The 15,706-nt window shown below is 47.6% G+C and overlaps 9 protein-coding genes across 17 annotated transcripts; 3 read left to right on the forward strand and 6 right to left on the reverse strand.

The window, feature by feature from the left end:
- Positions 1–105: 105 nt before the first annotated feature.
- On the reverse strand, positions 106–4,507 carry Fbl6 (F-box and leucine-rich repeat protein 6). 2 transcript variants are annotated; one of them, XM_015184690.2, is made up of 9 exons: positions 4,381–4,507; positions 2,506–3,384; positions 2,230–2,440; positions 1,989–2,164; positions 1,785–1,925; positions 1,561–1,728; positions 1,268–1,500; positions 1,065–1,199; positions 106–1,006 (listed from the first exon to the last, which is right to left on the reverse strand). In XM_015184690.2, the coding sequence occupies exons 2-9, from the start codon at positions 3,370–3,372 to the stop codon at positions 796–798; spliced, it is 2,142 nt and encodes a 713-aa protein (XP_015040176.2). In that variant the 5' UTR covers positions 3,373–3,384; positions 4,381–4,507; the 3' UTR covers positions 106–795. The 2 variants fall into 2 exon arrangements, with proteins under 2 accessions (XP_015040176.2, XP_001361257.2); XM_001361220.4 differs by lacking the exon at positions 4,381–4,507 and adding an exon at positions 3,898–4,035.
- Positions 4,281–5,610, reverse strand: LOC4804746 (UPF0605 protein GA14893). Its single transcript, XM_001361221.4, has 3 exons — positions 5,434–5,610; positions 4,951–5,365; positions 4,281–4,895 (listed from the first exon to the last, which is right to left on the reverse strand). The coding sequence occupies exons 1-3, from the start codon at positions 5,475–5,477 to the stop codon at positions 4,380–4,382; spliced, it is 975 nt and encodes a 324-aa protein (XP_001361258.2). The 5' UTR covers positions 5,478–5,610; the 3' UTR covers positions 4,281–4,379.
- On the reverse strand, positions 5,509–7,652 carry dare (NADPH:adrenodoxin oxidoreductase, mitochondrial). The gene is made up of 4 exons (XM_001361223.5): positions 7,387–7,652; positions 6,600–6,972; positions 6,374–6,545; positions 5,509–6,318 (listed from the first exon to the last, which is right to left on the reverse strand). Exons 1-4 carry the CDS (start codon positions 7,596–7,598, stop codon positions 5,669–5,671), a joined length of 1,407 nt encoding a protein of 468 aa, XP_001361260.2. The 5' UTR covers positions 7,599–7,652; the 3' UTR covers positions 5,509–5,668.
- LOC6898635 (uncharacterized) lies at positions 7,076–7,604 on the forward strand. Its single transcript, XM_002138604.3, has 2 exons — positions 7,076–7,211; positions 7,284–7,604. The coding sequence occupies exons 1-2, from the start codon at positions 7,109–7,111 to the stop codon at positions 7,367–7,369; spliced, it is 189 nt and encodes a 62-aa protein (XP_002138640.3). The 5' UTR covers positions 7,076–7,108; the 3' UTR covers positions 7,370–7,604.
- A 63-nt stretch (positions 7,653–7,715) lies between the features above and the next one.
- On the reverse strand, positions 7,716–8,301 carry LOC4804747 (uncharacterized). Its single transcript, XM_001361222.4, has 2 exons — positions 8,148–8,301; positions 7,716–8,087 (listed from the first exon to the last, which is right to left on the reverse strand). The coding sequence occupies exons 1-2, from the start codon at positions 8,161–8,163 to the stop codon at positions 7,819–7,821; spliced, it is 285 nt and encodes a 94-aa protein (XP_001361259.2). The 5' UTR covers positions 8,164–8,301; the 3' UTR covers positions 7,716–7,818.
- Positions 8,302–8,506: 205 nt separating this feature from the next.
- LOC4804750 (uncharacterized) lies at positions 8,507–11,437 on the reverse strand. Of its 4 annotated transcripts, none has more exons than XM_015184692.2 (3): positions 11,202–11,437; positions 9,563–9,981; positions 8,507–8,775 (listed from the first exon to the last, which is right to left on the reverse strand). In XM_015184692.2, exons 2-3 carry the CDS (start codon positions 9,879–9,881, stop codon positions 8,672–8,674), a joined length of 423 nt encoding a protein of 140 aa, XP_015040178.2. In that variant the 5' UTR covers positions 9,882–9,981; positions 11,202–11,437; the 3' UTR covers positions 8,507–8,671. The 4 variants fall into 4 exon arrangements, with proteins under 4 accessions (XP_015040178.2, XP_001361262.3, XP_004444283.1 ...); XM_001361225.5 differs by lacking the exon at positions 11,202–11,437 and adding an exon at positions 10,334–10,412; XM_004444226.3 differs by lacking the exon at positions 9,563–9,981 and having other exon boundaries at positions 11,202–11,420.
- A 16-nt stretch (positions 11,438–11,453) lies between these two features.
- Positions 11,454–11,848, forward strand: ox (ubiquinol-cytochrome C reductase complex subunit oxen). The gene is made up of 2 exons (XM_001361226.4): positions 11,454–11,669; positions 11,733–11,848. Exons 1-2 carry the CDS (start codon positions 11,538–11,540, stop codon positions 11,766–11,768), a joined length of 168 nt encoding a protein of 55 aa, XP_001361263.1. The 5' UTR covers positions 11,454–11,537; the 3' UTR covers positions 11,769–11,848.
- On the reverse strand, positions 11,797–12,654 carry mRpL18 (mitochondrial ribosomal protein L18). The gene is made up of 2 exons (XM_001361227.4): positions 12,515–12,654; positions 11,797–12,454 (listed from the first exon to the last, which is right to left on the reverse strand). The coding sequence occupies exon 2, from the start codon at positions 12,445–12,447 to the stop codon at positions 11,860–11,862; it is 588 nt and encodes a 195-aa protein (XP_001361264.2). The 5' UTR covers positions 12,448–12,454; positions 12,515–12,654; the 3' UTR covers positions 11,797–11,859.
- Positions 12,655–12,918: 264 nt separating this feature from the next.
- Taz (tafazzin, phospholipid-lysophospholipid transacylase) lies at positions 12,919–15,615 on the forward strand. Of its 5 annotated transcripts, none has more exons than XM_004444228.3 (5): positions 12,919–13,097; positions 14,097–14,448; positions 14,726–14,962; positions 15,031–15,419; positions 15,475–15,615. In XM_004444228.3, exons 1-5 carry the CDS (start codon positions 12,951–12,953, stop codon positions 15,520–15,522), a joined length of 1,173 nt encoding a protein of 390 aa, XP_004444285.2. In that variant the 5' UTR covers positions 12,919–12,950; the 3' UTR covers positions 15,523–15,615. The 5 variants fall into 5 exon arrangements, with proteins under 5 accessions (XP_004444285.2, XP_033234489.1, XP_033234490.1 ...); XM_033378598.1 differs by lacking the exon at positions 12,919–13,097 and adding an exon at positions 13,499–13,677; XM_033378599.1 differs by lacking the exon at positions 12,919–13,097 and adding an exon at positions 13,499–13,656.
- Positions 15,616–15,706: the final 91 nt, after the last annotated feature.

Raw genomic sequence — 15,706 nt, forward strand, 5'->3', positions numbered from 1 at the left:
TAGGGATTGAAAGTGTTTGCGTTTATTATAAATTAATTGTAATGTACCTTTAATTGCCTTCTCTTAACTACAAATAATGCCTAACAATTGAATTGTGTTGTTTAATTAATATTTATGTGTGGTATAGTATTTATTAATGGTTAATATTGAAAACATTCAATCAGAACGTTCTCAATCGCCAATATGTACATTTCAATCGGGTTAAAACATTCTACAAATTGTCTTATTTATCGACTTTTCAATTGACGACTACTATCTTTATGGTTAATAAATCAATATGTATTTCGAGAAATACAATTTTTACTTAGACTAGATTCTTGTATACGTACATACTTTACAAACACACAATGGTTGGACTTACTATTAATGAATCGTATATGCATACACAAAAAAAAAATCATTAAATCGTCCTCGCAAGTGGTTGGTACTTGCCGTTCTACAAAAAATTCGAATCAACTATTTTATGAATACATATTGCATTTACAAAAGATTGCAGCGTGGTCTCTGAACGGCTCCTTTTTTGTTTCGGATGGAGAAAGAGAACGGAACGCCTAGTATACTAAGCTAGTACAATTATTACACACTACCGCCTATAAACAAGATAAGCATAATTGGAAGATGCAAGCCATTGCAATTGAAATATTCATATTGAAATATTTTCGCGGACTACCATTACATCAAAAAAAGTCGCCGAACAACTCTTCTGCGTGGAAGCAACAATTTAAATTACATTTAAATGTGGCCCGCTTGCTCAACAATAAAACCGATGTGTGAGTGACTGACACACTGACTGGATTAGTTGCTCCCACTGCTGCGACTGTCTTTTAGCTGCACCCCAAGAACTTCGCGGAGTTCGCGCAACTGCTGCGCTCCTTGCATAAGACGCTTGACCCCGCGCGGCAGTCCACGGCATGAAGCCAGGTTGATTGAGCTCATGTTGGCGCAGTTTTTGAGTATTTCCTTGACTGCCTCATCCGAAACGGACGAGCCACACAGATTCAAATGCCTGCACGGGATAAAATAATGAGATGTTTCTGTTATTTTTCGGATTCGCAATTACTTACGCCAATGGGCACTCGCTCCCCTTTTCGGCAAGGGCGCGCAATGCATTGTCTATCGGCTGCTGCACATTTGCCCAGGCCAGATCCAGTTCAATGAGACTATGCGCCCACTTGGAGGCAATGAGTTCCAGACCCGACCTACGAGACACAATCAGAAGAAGGCATAGTAAACCTCAAACTGTGGGAACGAGGAGGATTTTACTTACCCCACATCGCGCGTAACTGAGCAGCCTGAAAGGTATAAATGCTTGATATCCCAGGCTGGTAACCGGATGAGGCTCTCGTGCGTCAGCCGAGTGCAGTTGCGCACATCTAGCAGCTTCAGCTTGGAGCTGCTCTTCAGTAAACGCTGTAGGTGATCATCACAAATGATGCGAGATTCATCTGTCGTTGCAGCCACGGAGAGCTCTTCGAGATTTGGAAAGCCAGGTGAGTCCATCTAAAAATATTTAAAGCCTAGAGTAACTTCTTTGTGACAAGCTTGAATTTCCAAGATTACAATTTCCTGCATTCCAGCTATGCTCGGCGTAATGTGCGAGTTTGTCACACGCAGAACCTTCAACTTTTGGCAGCCATGCTGCAGTTTCTCAATGTGAAGCACGCCGTGAGATGTGGCCTGCGTGGTCACATTCGAGAGATCCAATAGCGTCAGATTCGGACAGTGAGCCTGGAAGGAAATCATTGATTACCAGAGCCTATTATTACTGAAGACTGCATACACACCGACAATACGCCGACTATCTGGGGTATACCCGCCAGACGATTGTGCGCCAAGTGGAGATGAGTTAGACGACTGCCAATGGTCTGAAGCGCGTTGCAGAGAGAGACCATGCCAACAGCGGTCTTGCTGGCATTCATCTCAAGCTGTATGTAGATTTAAAAAACATAGTTAGCTGGCTTCCTCCGCGGCGCTGACCTGCAACTTACGTTAATGGAGCTCAAGTCTAATCGTTCTAGTTTCTTCATGTTGTCCACCAAATAGGTTAAATTGTCTGAGGTGAATCCTTTCCAGCCGGACAGCGTGATACCAGTTAAGTTCGGACAACCGACAGCCAACTTGGTGAGGAAGCAATTGATGGATATGTCCGATATTTTCCAGTTGGCTGCGAACAGATAAAAACTCTCGATTGAAGACAAATGTTCAGGCTTGACGTTTTTGTTCACTTACAAACATTCAGCTCGGTGCAGGCACTGCAGCGGTTATCCACAAACCACTTGAGTTTTAGTTCAGTGCGATACTTCTCCTTGATCCATGTGGTCAGATCCATTGTGTGCCACAGTGAGGGGGTAAGAGAAACCTGCCGCCACAGGGAGCAAACACGTCCCAGGCGAAAGAGAGTGGGCAGGCAGCCCTCCTTCTCAATAACGTGTTCGAAAATCTAAAAGTAAAGAGCAACCTTATTGAGTCCTTCTGCTAGTTCAGTCTTCAGCGCCATTGACTTACTTGGAAGAGGACTTCCGCAGGAAGCCTCTCAGCCCAGGCACTCTGTTCGACTGCTTCTCCTTCTACCGCCTCTGCTGCACTGCTCGTCGAGACCTTCTTCTTTCGTGGCTCACATTCACTCTCGTCGCTGTCCGGCTGCTTTGGCTTGCGAACGCGCTTGCGTGCCGGCTTGGTAGCAGCAGGGACGGGGACGGGAGGTGATGTTACTGTCGGCGTGCTGTCTCCCCCAGCCACACCATCAGATTTTTTAATGCACAGCTTAATGCCGACTTTGTTGTCGCTGATCTCGCTCTCGTACATAGGCAGCGCCTTCGGTTTTCGTGATCGGGAGGCGCGCGGTGACGTGGATGCCGACTTATTGGGCTTTTTGTTGCTTAACGCTGTGGACAGCGGTTTTCCCGACTTTGGTATAGAGCCATTGACCGCCGACGGCTCCTCTTGCTGTTCCTGCTTCGGTGCCGGCGGAGGCTGTTCGCCCACAGGTGAATGCTGGCCATCGGATGCTGGTGAGCACGACGTCGATGTGGCCGTGTTGGTCTCATCAGTTTGTGTTTCTGACTTTGGTGGAGACAGTATATTCTCTGGTATGACGGGTGCTGTTGCTGCCGTTTCGGTAGCCAGCAGCTGTGGCGGCGTGTGTGAAGGCGTTGATGGAGTCAGCGTGTTGATATCCACCGTGGTCGGTTTCTCCTTATCTGTTGGACTTTGTTCATTCTCCTCCTGCACACTTTTCGAATCCCCAGCCGGTTCCATGTCTTCCGAGTCCTTGGCGGAAGGCGCACTCGGGCACTCATCAGCTTTATCCTTTGGGCCATCCCCGTCGGACATTTTCGTGTCCTCAACGCTTGGTGCCACCTCTTCACTCATCACTAAAATGTTCTGCAATTAAATATTCAAAGTAAATAAAAATTTCCATATTTCGGCCGGGAAAATCGATGCAAAATATGCTCAACCCATTTTGGCGGCTTTTCACTGTTTCCTATGCGTTCCCATTCTTATTTTCGTTCTCATTCGAAAAGCTCTCTCCGAACTCAATATGCACTCGTAAATCTCACCTGCTACAACAAATTACACATACATATATTTTTTTGTTTTTATTTTCATTCGTTTGTTCGCTTTTAATAAACAAGTTGAGAGCCGTTGGTCGAGTCGCAACGACTTTTTCGTGACCTGTGCGCACACTCGAGCTAATTTCCCGCCACCAAAAATCAAACACAAACACCCTATCTCAATGGGCGCTAAGAGATTCTGAGACATTGCCATAATCTCTGACCTATCTCTTGGGGTTTCACGTTTCTCTGCAGTGGGAAAACTACACTTGATCGTCGCGCTCATATGCTGCTCGGGGCCTGTTTGCGTGCAGGGTGCATAATCGGCATTCATTCAACTCACCACTTGAAAGAGAGGTAGGTACACAAATGTATGTTATCTCCGACCGACTATTCGACTCGCTCGCACACACTGCGGTACTGTACTGCAACTGTAGTGTGTGAACAGAACGGCACTATGTGTGTGTGTTTGAATTGTTCGATTTCGATTCTTAAGATTTTTTCCTGTAGCGTTTTTGGAAATTTTCCCCGTTTGCGATGCCGAGACTGTGGCTTTTACATTGTTGCCAGGCGCTTGAGGCACTGGATACCAATTGATCACGGCATGGAGAGCAATTGGTTTATTATTAACACACACAATCAATTAAAACTTATTTCCACCAAAACGACGTAGAAGCAGAAAGCTAGGGATGTTGTTGTCGTATCGATAAGCAAAACAATCGGGAGTGTGACCGCGCTCGAGTAGCGTACAAATACGCAAGGCAGAGTAATTGTTTATTGGACGTTACAATTTTGTAACATAATATATGAGTTTAAGTGTACTCACTAATAAGTATAGTCGAGATTCGACACCTCTGGCAGACCGGTAAGACCCCTGTGAATGTCTAGCCAGCGCTTGGCATTGATTGTTGTCTTGCCATAGGTACGTCCAAACTTGTAGAGCTCTCCCGGCACATGACCCGCGTAGCTGGGAACCATGCCGATGTCGTCGTGATAAATCACAAAGTGTCCCACCGGTGGACAGGTTACTGCCGGTCTGGTCAAGTCCTGGCCGCAGCACCAAGCGTCGCGCTTCCTCTTGTACATGTAATCGGAGAAGCTGCACAGGGCTCGGTGGGTGAGCACCTGGTTCGATTCGCCAAATCGGGTAACGGCCATGGGTATATGGGCGGCATATCCATTGATTATAAACTTATCGTCATCGTCATCCTCCAGGAAGTGCGGGGATGTGAACTTGCTGTAGCGCAGCTTATCCACTCTGGGCGGACACTCTTCATCCTTGACGCCCTTTGAGCGACCGGTGACGGGAATGAGGGGCGAACGGTATCTCGCTTGCGGGAGCTGAGGGAATAAATATTTAGTGGAAGATATTATATTATGGGGATGGAGTACGCACCAGACGCTCATTCAGCTTGCGTTCGAAGAGTCCTTTTCCGCTTTCCAACAGATCGCGATGACGAAGTGTTCGATTTTCGCAGCGATATAGCTCCATCAGCGTCTCATGCTGGGCGACACCCGCCGAGGCAGCGGCCACATAGCGCTTGCCAGTTTGACTGGCCATATTTGGGACGAAGCCTGCATATCCTGGAAGTATGGGATGCCGGTACACAGCATCCACCAGATCCTCACGACGCCGCAACACCTTCAGCTCGTGCTCCGTGGGATAATCCTTTAGCCCTTGCTTGGCGTGTATGGGTAATACGATCAGCTCCGGGGCATGGTAGATGCACGGGTCGATGAGCAACTTGTGCGTCTGTTTGCCATATGTTTTGCCCACGCGATCTCGGTTCTCGGTGCAGTGGCCGGTGTACCTGAGCGCCACAACAATGGATAGTGGTTAGACATCAGTATGGATGGGTGTGCGCGCCTGCTTTCTTACCCTGGCACCAAATGCGGCTCCGGCGTTATGGTATCATTCATCATGATGACAAGCCAATTTTTCTTACACAACAAATTTTGGTTTCTGAATGTTCACTTAGAGCAATTTACAAATCTTTAATCATTAGTATGGAATTAACAATACTTTACAAAGGTATCTCATGACAGATCCTTAAAAGTTAAATAGTTTTGTAAAGAATAACAAAGGTTGTATTGAAAAACAGTAACAGGAATTCTTATACACCGGCAATTCGCAGCATTTCGGCTATGCTGACTATCTTCTCACGTGGCTTTCCCTTTTCCTTGCCCGTTTCCATCTCGAAATCATCGATACGTCGCCAGCCGTCCCACGTGACCACTCGTTTGTCGTCCGCCTCGAAGCCAGGCTTTGATGAGCTCGTGTCTAAGGCATTGGATGCAATGTCGTCACAGATATTTTTGGCCACAGCAAACGCGCCACTCATTGTGGTTAATATAACGCCAGTTGGTCCTGTACCCAACCATCCTGCCACATACAAACCAGCATCGACGCTGTCTGTGGCGTCCACCTTCAGGACGCGACCCTCTCGATTGCGAACATATCCTTGCCGGGAGTCAAAACTAATGTCGGCGTCAGCGCAACTCGACTTGTAGCCAATGCTGCGTAAAATCAAATTCGCTGGCAGACGTTCGGTAGCATGTGTGGGAACAGCGGCGTCCTGCTGAAGTTCAGTTACAGAGAATTCCATTTCGCCCTCAGTGATGGCTTTTGGAGCACGCAGGAAAATTGGCAGAAACTGCTTTGTGCCCGGAGATGAATTCTTTCCCTGGTCGTTTAGACTCTTTAGCATCAGTTCGGTAAGTCGCTTGCGTGGACGCTGCAGCTGCTCCACCTGTGTGGCAATTCCTGGAAGCAAATGTGTCAGTCGCGCATAGCTTGAAATGATAGCCAGATTTCTTACCCGAGAAATCGTCCGAGCGCCAGCGTGTTTGAACATTGGGCAACTTGAGCATTTCGCGCAACTCCTTAATGGTGAAGGCAGCCTGCAGAGGACCGCGCCGTCCAACCAGATGAACCCGCTCCACCTGGCTGCGAGAGAGTGCCTCCAGGGCGTACTCCGTCGTGTCTGTGGACTACCCCAAATCAGAGTGAGCATAATGAATGCCTACAGTCATATAATGTCTTACTTTGAGTGCATCTAGGGGACCGAGGAGCATGCGTGCCACGTCCACTGCTACATTGCCTTGACCCACAATCGTAACATCGCGTCCGCTCAAGTCTGGCTCCAGATGCTCTGCGCCCGGCAGCCCATTGTACCAGGCCACAAACTTGCGGGCAGATATCACATGGCTCTGCTGCTCGTTGTCCAGCTGCAACTCCCGATCCTGGTCGGAGCCATAGGTGAGGAGAACGGCGTGGTATTGGTTCCTCAGTTCCTGAAGGCTCACATCCGTGCCCAGGCTGACATTGCCAAAGAAGCGAAGACGCGGATGCTCGGCCGTCTTCGTGAAGGTGTTGATGACGTTCTTGACCTCCGGATGATCAGGCGCAACGCCAAAGCTGGAATGTCGATTTGCATAATGGGACATGTCATTAGTCGATAAGTGTCAAAGTGCTTGCCAGACACACGCGACCACGCTTAGATAAAAACTTCAGAGGCCCAGCCGACGACCAACAGTCGTTGGTTGCCACTAAGATGTGGACGATCCGTTGCGGTCCGCTGCTCGCCTGCTTCTTTGTGCTTGTATGTCTTTCCTCTGTGGCGGCCAGCCCCGCATGGAGCTTTGACCAAGTCGGCGGTGAGTCATCTCTGCGTTGCGTTTCCCCGACAAGCCACGACACCAATAATATCCTTCTACTCGTACTTACAGGCTACTTGAATGGCATTTTGCGCTCCGTCCTCGGGCCCCTTTTCGGGTTTGGAAACAACATGTACAACACCACCACCTTTCTTTAGCCTATGGGTCCTCTTACCGCACCAGACCGAAGGGAACCGGCAGCTTCTCAACAATATCCACAACGCAGTCGCCCAGGTTCTTCAGCAGATACTGAGCCGCATAGAAACCGGCGGGTCCAGCGCCCACAATGCATATCCGTTTGGTGGGCGTCTCACTTTGGATTATTTGCTGTCTTACAGAACTCGTGTGAAAACCACGCCTACAGATATTCAGTAAATTAGAGGTCATGTCTAACTTTGTCTTGGTTTGTTTACGTTTTCGCCTTGTAATCGTGAATGGGCAAATTCTGCCTATCGAATGCTTTCGGTGCAGGCAGGTAATTTCGATATCAGAGCAACCCTGATGGCAGGCGCGGTCAATTTGAAATGAACGCAGAACAATATTTATTGGGTGCTTTACAAAGCTTTACACAGCAAATTTTTCTATTCTAGAAGAAATGTAACAATATTTATTCGCGGTGCAGGGCCAGCCAACGCTTGGCGTCGACTGTGGCGCGTCCGTAAGTGGTTCCAACTTTGAAAATCTCGCCCGGAACATGTCCTGCATAGCGGGGAATCATGCCAGTGATTCGGGGATATATCACGCTGTTCGTGTTAGCAAAAGAACGGCCCACGCCAGCTTTCTCCAGTGGCACCCACTCGGCACTCCGGCGAAAGAACATGTCGTCCTTGGGATAGCACCAACCCTCATCGGGCAGATGGAAATCAAAGCCAAAGCCTAAGCAATCACACCATAGTCAGCCATAAAACGACAATTGCCCATTAATAGCATACTTACGGCTGGAGTACGACATTATGTACTTCTGTTTTAAGTGTTTGCCGACACGTCTGAATCAGACTACTGAACGGAGAGACTGAGTACTGAGGCGACTGGATATTACTACTTATTTGTTTGACGGAAAGGGACTCGACAAAATGATTTGTTTACTTTCCATGGCAACCGAAGACGGAATTCGGAAAGCCCGACCAAAATAGCCTGGCTATAAAATCTGCCAGCAACAAGTTTGAGGTGGAAGGTAAACACGGTCACGACATGAATTCCATTCCCGTGGCTTAATGGCGTTTATAATGGTAATTAATGCAGAGATCCAAGCCCATAATGGAATTTGTCATGAAATTTTAAAATTGCTTTACATATAAATTGTGTGGTATAATTAATTTATTACGTTTACTGGTACGCGATAATTTTTGTCATTTACAGGGCCTTTGGGCCTTTAGGCCTTTATATTGATTAACAGATGGAAAAGGATACATTTCCGGGAGAATCTATATGTTTGTCAGCATTTCCGGGCGGCCAGGGGGTTAGTTTGACTTCTTTGCCTTCTTCTGCTGCTTGCTCTTCAACTTCTCCTGCTTCTTGAGCTCCTTTTCCGTCAGCGACTTGTACAGCTTGTAGCCAAAGAGAGCTGCAATGGAAGGGAGAAAAGGCAAGCGGTTAATGATCGTTCTAGTGGGGATGATCGAGGATGAGTCGAGACCAAATATCGAGACAAGGAGAAATATCACTGCTGCCACAATGGAACTAGAGTATGTCTGAGCGATGTGTGCGTGCTGAGTCAGTCTATCCTCGATTCGTTCAATGGTCTCCTCGAATTTGCCCTTCATTTCCACGAGGAACAGGTGCCGATCGGCCTCGGTGAGCGACTCCAATTTGGTTTGCATATCGCCGATCTTCTTAACCAGATCCTGTGCGAATTTGCTGCTGGGTCCTGTCTTGGCCACAATCGCCTCCACAGATTGCTTCAGCTGCTCGACAATGCCCGCCGACTCGGCGCCGACAATCGAGCTCATGGTGGGGGCCAACTACAGGCCAAGGAAGTCAGAATTTCGAGTCAACTTCTGCCCTCTGGTCGGCATGGGTCCCGATCCAACACTGTCTCTATCAACGCGTGGGCCTACTGTCAATTTTTGTTCCGTGGTGGATTTGGAGTTATCTTATCGAAAATCGAACGCCTATAAAGCGAAGCAAACATGCTAGCCAAATCGCTCACGTGTGTGTGCGTGTTTGTGTGAGTGCTCTGGCAGGGCACCCTTCTCCCCGATTCCCCTGCGCTATCACCCCAGCTCGCCTATCACCTATCACTACTCCCCGGCTATAGAGCTGGAGACGTGGATACCGTAGACCAAAAGAATATCCGATGAGTGTTCGATTTGTTCAGTTTCAGTTCGGTTCAGTGTCGTCCGCTTGCTTACCAAAGACGAACAGAATCAGGGTCAACATCACGAAGAATATCATATATTCCCTAGAGCTGTGGCCCGGCTGTCCGTACTGGCGCATAAAGTCCTCCGGCGATGGCGGCTTTGGGTTGAATATGCTCTCGCGCAGCTCTTCGCGCTCTGCATCCGATATGCCGTCCATGCTCTCGACGAGCTTCCAGATCTCATCGGCACTGGGCATTTTGAAGTCGGGATGACCTGGTTCTGCGCCGGCGAAGCCGTTGGGGCCACCGGCTGCCGCCGCGGCCTCCACATCCTGGGCGAATGCCTGCTGATTCAGTGGATCCTCTGCCATTCTTTGCTTAAAGTCACTTGTTGCGGCTAATGGGCTCGCTTCACTACACTCTTTGCTGTGGCTGTGGGTGGAGCTGGGGGCTTGGCTTAACGGTTCGCGTCTGAAGGGTGAAGGGTTACAATGTCTTAAAAAAATTGTGTTTCCTCGTGTGTAATTACTGGGGGGAATAACGCGCAAATTTACGACGCTTTGGGAGAGGTGTTAGGGCAAACAAAAACACACAACAGCAAACCAATAGAATGATGGTTCAACGTGGCAAACCCACGGGTATTCAAGAACAGTTCGAGCTTGATAGTTCGGTTCGTCGTATATCCAAACCTATTTGGTCAATATTATATTCAGCTATCCCCCGCGTCTCTAATTTATAATCCCCTTCCGATTTATTGGCCTATTCCGCCCAGTAAACACGAAATTTTGGTAATAATTTTGAAGCTTGACCGCCACTTGCTTACGTGCTGCGGCTTCCTGGTGTTCAGGAGAACTGAGCGATCACTAAAAATCATATTAAAAGTAATATAAAGAAATTGACACTCGTGTGTAATCAGTCGCTTATAATTCATTCTTATTGAGGAGGGAGATATGGTTCAGTTTCGCTGCGCTTTTCGTTTTGTTTTCGCGCCTTCGTCAGCATATTTTTCAAAAGGTAGTCGCAAAGAAGTCGGTAAAAATAAGTTAGGTGTGCGATAAGAGTCTCCTCCTCCGAACCCGAGGAGGCGCTTATCAGTCCCCCCGGACACAGGTACAACTGTACAAACTGATGTACATATAGGCCAAAAAGCATGCACCGAAAACTAGTGGATTCCAAACTGGGATAAAACAGTGCAACTACTAAATAAAACTGGGATTTAATTAAGTCTGTAACATGCGTTCTTCCCGAGCATGCTGTGGCCCCCCTTGGACTGTACGCATGTACAATTATGGGAATGGTGAATGGCTGGCTCTTATCTCTCCAGAGACCAGACCCTCTTATCGCTTTCGAACCAACAGCCAATAAAAGAACACAAATTTGACTACGTACGCAAGAAAACCGGAATATATGGCTAGATAGGATGAACACGTAAGACCTTACCAAATGCAGGAGAAATCATGCTAAACCATAAATACAACAGATAGGAACACAACAAAAGATAGCTAAGGGGGTAAATCTGAAACAACACAACAAACTAACATACAACTTGGGCGAGGACTGTGGTTGGCAGATGGGCGTGCGGGCATTCTAGTTTCTTGCTTGGTGAAAGTCTTTTGACCCGCTTTTCAGTGGAGTGGAGAGCTTGGAAGTTGGGGTTTAGTGGGGGTGGGGTATCAAATAGAAGCTCTTACCTGCTAGAGTAAACACAACAACAGCCGGCACATAGAAGGCGAGATTCGGAATGGATTGCTGGAACGGAGAGCCGGCGTCTGTGAGGTCAACCATTGCATACACTTTTAATACGGAATTGGGCACTACGAGGAGGAGTCTGAGCTGGTCTTTCTTTTTCTTGTTTATCTCAAATATTTCCGACCCAGCGTGTCAAACCATCGATATCGATAGTGGCGCCCCTCGATAGTTTTCAATGGGCAGGTTTACAAAATCGATGCTATCGATAGTATCATCAGCTGTGTATTTGGCGTGCGAGCGTAATAATTTGGCAGGAATTATAAAAACCTATTTGCAAAATGAAGGTGATCTACAATACTCTGTTTAAGCGCACGTCCACCTACGCCGTGGCCATCATTGGGGCGACATTCTTTTTCGAGCGTGCCATCGATGTCTCGTCCACTGCCCTGTTCGAGTCCATCAACAAAGGCGTAAGTTGCACTCTTATGTAAGACGAGTTGGGAATAAACGAATTACTCTTTTTTCGCTTGCAGAAACTCTGGAAGGACATCAAGAGCAAATACGAATAGGCGCAGTCTTAAATAAAACAATGTTTTGTTTTAATTAGCATAAAAATGAACGTTTATTCTAAACGAGACGAAAACTAGTACCAAACGATTTTTACTTTTGTTTTGATTTGGTTGCGGTTGTTTGCAATGGGGTGGCCGGAATTGATTGCTCCGAAACCTCCCAAGGCTTCTCCTGTCTGTACGCATCCCAGGGCTGGCTGTTCTTCAATCGTGTGGGCTCCTTGAATGACACCCCATTGTCCTGCAGGGTTTGGAGCAATTTTTGAAGCTTGCTGCCGGCGACAGCGTCCACATTGCATGTCATTTCAGTGATGCCCGACTGAAGGCATCGGTGTGCCAGAACACGGCCAAGATTCACAAACGCTGAGGTGTCGTTGGTCTTGTACAGCTGTTGTTTGATGGCCCATTCGGCGGTGCTGGCGCTCAGAATGACGCCGTTTTCGTAGTGCTTCACATCGGCGCTGACATAACGACCGCTGGTGTTGATCTCGAGCGTGTGCCAGTAGGAACGACCCGGCTTCTCCAAGTGGTAGCCACTGGGCTTGTACGCAATGCGTAGCCTCTCCAGATTCCTGGGATTCCGGTTGACCACAAATCCTTCGTTGCTCTGCGGGGTGGTCAGCGCCTTAATCTTGTGGAGCACGCGTGCTGAAGTAAGTGGGCGAGCGCTGCGAGACATCCTTGCTCTAAAATACTAGATTCAAATCAGTTTTTATTCAGATTTCCGCGGTTCACGGATTACATACCAAGTTTCTTAATATTTCAGCGAACACACTTGCTTCAGTGTTGTGCACTCCAGCTAGTGCTGTAAAATGTTCCGAAGATGCGATGTGAATGGCCAAAATCGAACAGCTGTTACCGTGAAATTCGGCCTTATTTTTATTTAAATTTCAATTTGTCTAGGCTTCTTTTGGCCTTGGCAGTTGTTTTTTCCGGCCTTTAGTCAATACAAATACCTACGGACATGCGCACATGTAAAGTTCTGTTCCGTTCCCCCCTCAGTACGCACATGGGGGTCTGAGTGCGCTGCCGATGGCCAGGTGAAGACGCGGAACTGGCTGAACCGAAGAACTGCCAAAATTTGCAAGTGTATCTTTCGGATAAATAATCGGTTATGTAAAGCGAGACGGTGCAATAATTGAAAATCTGCCCATATCACATTCGTATTAAGTAGTATTCATCATGTTGATGGCGGTGTGTACGAAACTGTGCGGCTTGAGGCACGTGAGGAGTGCAGCGGCATCTGCCACGCGGAGGTTTTATTGGGAACTCGTGCCACTGGCGTCTGCAAATGGCCCACATCGGAGCATCTTTGCTCTGTCGGCGAGGGTAAGTGGGAATGGTGCAATATTTATTATTGGATTTACAGGGTATTGATTGATTTCACCCCCACCACTGCTCATGTCAACCCTTGGCGCGCAATTCAAAATCCACTCCTCATGCCGACTTACGTAGCTTTCGTTTCTTATCTGAGTATATGAACATACCTATGTATACATATATGCAATGTGAACGTCTTTTGTGGAAACGAAACGTGCTTAGTTCAACACTTTGGCTACTAACTGATAATGCCGGAGCACAATCGCCCTCTTGACTGTTGCTCTGTTGTGCTCTTTCTCTCTATCTCTATCTATCTATAGACCAGGTGTATGGGTCTCTCTCTCTCACGCCCTTGTTGCATAGCCCGTACCAGTGCTTTTTTCCGTATTTGAACTTGAGATATTTCGTAGAGACGAAAATCAGTTAAACTTGAATGTTCCCGCCGCCTGGTCGTACACTTGAACAAATACAGAATTCTTCTTACGTGCGCGAACTCGATATTAAGACGACGCACAAATGTCTTGCATCAACTGAAGGCTACACAAATTAATTGCGAACCGAATGAGCCGTGAGTGTGCCGTTCCACAATGTGAGTGCTGTGTTCCGCCTTGCGATTTGAATTCTTTTATCGCGCTCTTTGTGCCGCCACGAGATGAGGATGCAGCAGTTTCATTGCGCTCTTTCAATCCCCTATCAGTTCTGCTGCCGTCCACTGCGCATGCTGAGGACCTGTGGCACAAAGCAGTCCAGAAAAAGTTCAGTCCGGGGTCGACTTGGTTCTCATTGAAATTATTATCAAATAGAAATACAAATAGTATTCAAAATGCGTAGCAGTGTGAGGCGAGCTAAACGAAAACAAAAGCATTCCAGTATTTTCAGCTCCGTAAGCACCGATAAGATAAATTGGTTTCCATGGTTAGCACAAGGCTGGCTTGTTACACCATTCGACATAGCCATAGTCATATCCATTAAATGGCTCAAGTATTCAATCTTCTTCCAACCTTTCAGCAATACCAGCAAGCCCCAGAGACCCGTGCAGAGCCAGATGAGAGATCCACGGCCGGACTGCATAAGCAGGAGCAGACGGAGCAACGTCCGGCCTTATCCCGCAACTCAAGTCCTACCGTGTTCAGCAATCAGCAAATCCAGCCACAGCCGCCATCACAGCCGCCAGCGCAGCCACCACCACAGCCACCCACGATGTCCGACAGGGATCCGCGGATGAACATGCCCACGGCCGTGCAGATACCCTACAACATTGATTGGATATTTCAAAAGCAGCGGTGCCCGTCGAGAGTTTGGTGGCTGGCCAGCCAGTTTGTGATCACAGCAGTCGGAATCTTCAGCAAGATTTTACTGAGTAAGTATGCCCGGGCACACCCCGACCTCGTACAACATGCGGTGAAAAGGCAATGACTGTCTGCTCTTCGTTATATGCCGGGCTATTATTTGGCGACTTGGCAGCTTGGAAGAGCCCCTGACCGTGATTCTCCCAATTGCCAAGCCTTCAGCTGGTTTCTCTCGCTGTGTTCGCATTCAATTAAGGTCAAGCGTGTGCCCCATTAATTGTTTGTCTTTACATAACTCTGAATATGGTGATATCTACTGATTGTCCTCACTTTAATTGTCTAACACAGTGCTCATGAACAAAACCCGCGTGTATAACAAGGAACGACTTGTCGACATGATATCAAAGCGTCCCCAGGATGTGCCGCTGTTGACCGTCTCCAATCACTACTCCTGTTTCGATGATCCCGGCATATGGGGCATACTTCCACTGCGTCAAGCATGCAGCACCAATCGCATTCGTTGGTCGATGGCAGCCCACGATATCTGCTTTACCAACAAGTACCACTCCATGTTTTTCATGTTCGGTAAGCTGGCTAACCCTTCACTGATAATCTTCCACTAATGATCCTAATCGATCCGATCTTCACTACAGGCAAGTGTATTCCTGTTGTGCGCGGCTCCGGTGTCTACCAGGAGGCCATCAACCTGTGCATCGAAAAGTGCGCGGCGGGCCAGTGGGTTCATGTGTTTCCCGAAGGCAAGGTGAACATGGAGAAGCAGGAGATTCGACTGAAGTGGGGCGTGGGTCGCATTATCTACGAGTCCCCTAAAATGCCCATTATTCTGCCAATGTGGCACGAGGGCATGGACGATGTACTGCCAAATGTTGAACCTTACGTGCTGCAGTGGCGGAAAAAAGTCACTATAAATATCGGCCAACCCATGGATCTGAATGACTTCGTCGACGATCTAAAGAAGAGACAAGTGCCCGAACCAACGGCACGAAAGCTCATCACAGACAAAATCCAGGAAGAATTTCGGGTAAGCGCAAAACTATTTTATCCACAGATAGATATTAATCCAGAAAATCTTATAGATCTTGCGGATGGAGACGGAGAAACTGCACAGAGAGCGTCAGCAGTGATTTTGGGAATGAAGCGGCATTCAGATTTTATATTATTTATTGGTATTGTATTAAGCCTAAAACAAAGCCAAGCCTCGAAAATCATTGGCATGCGTCAACCGATTACGATTAGCTTTTTATGGCCATTAGTCTTGACTGAAGAGAACTCTTTAAGTGAAAAAGTGTGCATTATAAATAAATAATC

Source organism: Drosophila pseudoobscura, chromosome 3 (genome assembly GCF_009870125.1).
Source record: "Drosophila pseudoobscura strain MV-25-SWS-2005 chromosome 3, UCI_Dpse_MV25, whole genome shotgun sequence".
Taxonomy (NCBI): Eukaryota; Metazoa; Arthropoda; class Insecta; order Diptera; family Drosophilidae; genus Drosophila; species Drosophila pseudoobscura.